General features: G+C 38.2%; 1 protein-coding gene across 1 annotated transcript in view; it reads right to left on the bottom strand.

Annotated features, from left to right (window-relative positions):
• The window catches only part of nkx2.7 (NK2 transcription factor related 7), a 1,749-nt gene extending 6 nt beyond the window's left edge, over positions 1–1,743 (bottom strand). The window contains exons 1-2 of the mRNA XM_042487486.1: positions 1,497–1,743; positions 1–536 (exon numbers count right to left, since the gene is read on the bottom strand). The exon at positions 1–536 is cut by the window's left edge and continues 6 nt beyond it. Of these exons, the coding sequence (XP_042343420.1) occupies positions 1–536; positions 1,497–1,743 (783 nt within the window). The remainder of the gene's footprint in view (positions 537–1,496) is intronic.
• Between the last annotated feature and the right edge of the window lie 2,125 nt (positions 1,744–3,868).

The raw sequence follows: 3,868 nt of genomic DNA, 5'->3' as shown, positions 1-3,868 counted from the left end.
GCCTGTTACACCCTGTAATGAAGCCTGCAAGTGTCCGTGGCTGAACTGGCTGTTTCCTGTTAAATCTACCAGCTGGTTATTACACATCTGTGCTGCTGACGGTGACACACTGTGATAATTGCAGCCGTACACGCTGCTGTTCCCAAACCCAAATACGGGATTGAAATGTCCGAGATTTGCATTATAAGGTGCTGAAGCTGCGCTGCAGAGCTTCCCGTCCCGCACCAGCACCGGCACCGCCACCCTCCTCGGTGCAGGTGTATACCCCGCCAGCTCCAGAGACTTGTCCTGCCTTTGACGCTTACATTTGTACCTCCTGTTCTGAAACCAGATTTTGACCTGTGTGGAGGTGAGTTTGAGGATGTGTGCCAGCTGCTCTCTCTCCGGGGCGGACAGGTACCTCTGCTGCCTGAAGCGCCTCTCTAGCTCGGACACCTGGGACTGAGAGAAGAGGACCCGGGGCTTCCTGCGCAGCCTGCTGCCTCTGATTTTCGAGTTTTTGTCACAGTCAGGTGAACTGTCAACACCGCTTATTTCTGCAAACGAGAAAAGAAAAAATAAACTTAATTAGCCCGCATCAGACAACATCCATTACAGCATACATCTATGAATTTGTATTTCATTTTTCTAAAATTAAAGTTAAAATCTGTTCGTAGAGCTGGATGTCATGTGTTACTTTTTCCAAATCCAATCCGAGCATTTACGTTTTATCTCCCCCTTTTTATTTAATGTAGGCCTATTACTATTCTGCACATTTTAACCCATTTTCACATATTTCTGCGTTGACTTTAAAAAGAAAAAAAACATACTTTCATTTGTTTGAGAAAAAACAACAACGATAGTCTAAAGTAAGATTGAAAAAAAACAACAACAAAGACACACTGAATAAAACTTTATGAGTTGTATGGAGTTATATATATATAATTGATATAAATATATAATAATTTTTTAATTATTTTCGATTATTTTATTTTTAAAGACGGCATTTTAAAAGTTTAACGAAATTCAAAACAAAACAAAATTTTCCCACGTCATTTTTCAAAATGTTGCTTTTTAGTTGATAAGGGACCAGGGGAAAAGCATAGAAAAAAGCTCTTATGCGCCCCATTTATTTTCAAACTGTGTGTTCCTGATTACCTTTAAAGATTGTGACGATCATAGTGACCAATTAATAATAGGTCTAATATAAAATCTTTCACTTCCTCCTCGTATCTTCATAAATTTAGCTGATACATTTTGGATGTTGGTGGCAAAAATATTGCAAATAAATGGGCTTTCTTTTGTATGTTTTCTTACTGAACATCAATACTTAATAATTTTGGTTTTTAACTTGAAAGAGTTTAAGGCAAATGAAAAAGTGACAGGTCTTAATAGGACATGTTTTTTTCCTGCTATCACGCACACAAGGCCCCATTTCAGTCGGCCTAAACCTGACCAACCATCAGCAGAATGTGTATATCTGTTACTGACTATTTATAGTGTGTGTATCATCTCACCCTGCTCATTCATCTCCTCTCCCGCTGCTGAGTTGTGATTACGGAGCTTCTCCCGCGTCCCAGGGAGGCATGGCTCAGTCTGGCAGTCATAAACGTCCCTGGTCCGGGACGCAGCGTGCGCGCACTGATAATGCATCGGAACAACTTGATCAGTCATCAAGAATTCATTTTCAAAGTCAGGGTGGTGCTCCTGTTTCAAAATATCCTTCACTGAAAAGGGAGTCGATGTAGTTGAACTGGGATGCATCCCAACTCTTCAGCTTCTGTGGAGTACTTCGGTCCTTTAAACGCGCTGAGCTCGAGCTGCCGGTGATGCTGCTGGACGTGTCTCTCCACTGACTGATGAGTGAGGGCATGGGGAGATTTAAATCATTCAAGGGTCCGGCTAAAGAGCAAGGTAGAGCTAGACCTGTCACCCCTCTTCAAAACAGTGGCCAACACCCAGCCTGCGCACACAACTCCTTTTCTTCTCACCTTACATCTCTCTGTGAGAGGGTGCAGCTAAGAGGGTTAATTAACAAGTAACTCGACGGCGTGAGAAGACTATCTAATTGCAGTATGGCTGCAGTTTGGACTTTTACATTTCATTTTTTTCTGTTTCTTTTCTTTGTATAATTTTTGGTAATAACACAGTTAAATCTGACAAGATGATCTTACTTAAAATAATCTTGGAAACCGATTGAAAATAAATATAATTATTAATCTTAATTTATGTTTACTTGATATTTAACCGTTAAGTTTACTCAAAATTTAGCTGAATGTACATAGTTATGCAAAGTTGTGAACTTAAAAATGGCAGTTGAAATTACCCTGATCTTTGTATTCTAAGTGTTAGCAACTATTTTATAATTTATTTAATTAAAGCTGTCAGTTGCAACAACTTAACAAAATTAAGTAAATATTACTTAATACTGAGTAAACAATTATATTTAAAAAGTAAACATAAATAGACTAAAGATTAAAAGGGCCTATATTTACTTACATTTTCGAAGGCAATTGGTTTTCAAGATTTTTAAAAGTAAAATCAGCTTGTCAGACTTTACAGTGTACAGTGACTGGATAAATGTAATAAAATGAAATAAAATACAACGTATTTAAAGATAATAAAAAAAAAACCTTCCTACATTTTTTCATTGATTTCCAGACAAAATAACTGTCATTCAAAAAAAACGTAAATATGTTGAAACAAACATCATTAGAAACAAGTGAAACTGTCCCAGATTAATTAACCTGTTTAAAGTGAGCCGTCATTTATTCAACCACGCTTCTGGTCGGCCCAGTAAAGCCACTTAATCTGCACACTGGTCCTCCGGGGTTGAGTGATCTTAGGTGATGTCGAACAGCTTTACCATCAACATTGTTTTCCTGCCGCGTTATTAGTGTTCTCAGGCCACAACAAACAGTAACATTATACCTGATGTTGTGGAAGTGGAGAGGCGGCGGCGCCAGCCTGCGATGCTTGACTGAGGCCGAGACGCGCGTCCTCTCAGACAGGAACAAGGACAGACACGGCCTGTCCAGCTGGGGGACATAGGGAGATATATGAGGAGCATTTCTAGGCCTGAGCAGGAGCCTTAAATAGCGTTTGAAGGTTCTTTATATAGAACAATTGCAGTAATAGTTGATGATAAAGTAACATGAGTTATATTTAGGTTACAAAATGCAGAAAATTAATGCAGGAAGATTTGATGCATGAACTGCGTCATGATTCCTATTACTCCTATTTAGATATGCTGAAATCACCTTAAGTTCATGTGATGAATTAACACTTTAATGGATTATTAATTGATGAATTAAACCAATGTGATGAAAGAACTACTCTGCTGGTTTTAAGTCTGTTGACTCATTGCATCACTGCCACCTGTTGGGTTACCATCTTCCACAATGAACAAGTGATATAAACATTCCTGAAGAGTTAGGCTGATTACTTTAGCCAGTTTGATCTATTCTTGGGTTACATTTTGGTATGCTTGCAGTGTCACAGAAATAAGAAAAAAAATGTGTGGATGGTTCTGCTCTGATTAAACAGCCAAAAGTCCTCCATTCAAAATCTTACTTAAAGGACCAGTGTGAAGGATTGAGTGGCATCTAGTAGTGAGTGAGGTTGAAGATTGCACCCAACAGAATATATCTATATATCTTATATCCCCTCCACAATAAGAACATTGCAAAATCACACATTTTTAAACATGAAAATCAAAGAATTAAGTCACATGCGAGAAGTTTCAGCTGGTTGTAATCTGCAATAATCACCACAAGATGCCACTAGATTTTATTAGATCATAATTTACACAGATTTATGTTTTCTATCAATAATCTCAATCTGTCAAGTGTCTAATAAATATAGTAAAAAGTGCAATATTTCCCAATAG

Source organism: Plectropomus leopardus, chromosome 6, assembly GCF_008729295.1.
Source record: "Plectropomus leopardus isolate mb chromosome 6, YSFRI_Pleo_2.0, whole genome shotgun sequence".
Lineage (NCBI taxonomy): Eukaryota > Metazoa > Chordata > Actinopteri > Perciformes > Serranidae > Plectropomus > Plectropomus leopardus.
Note: the sequence above shows the minus strand (reverse complement) of the source record. Positions and strands in the feature narration are given on the sequence as shown.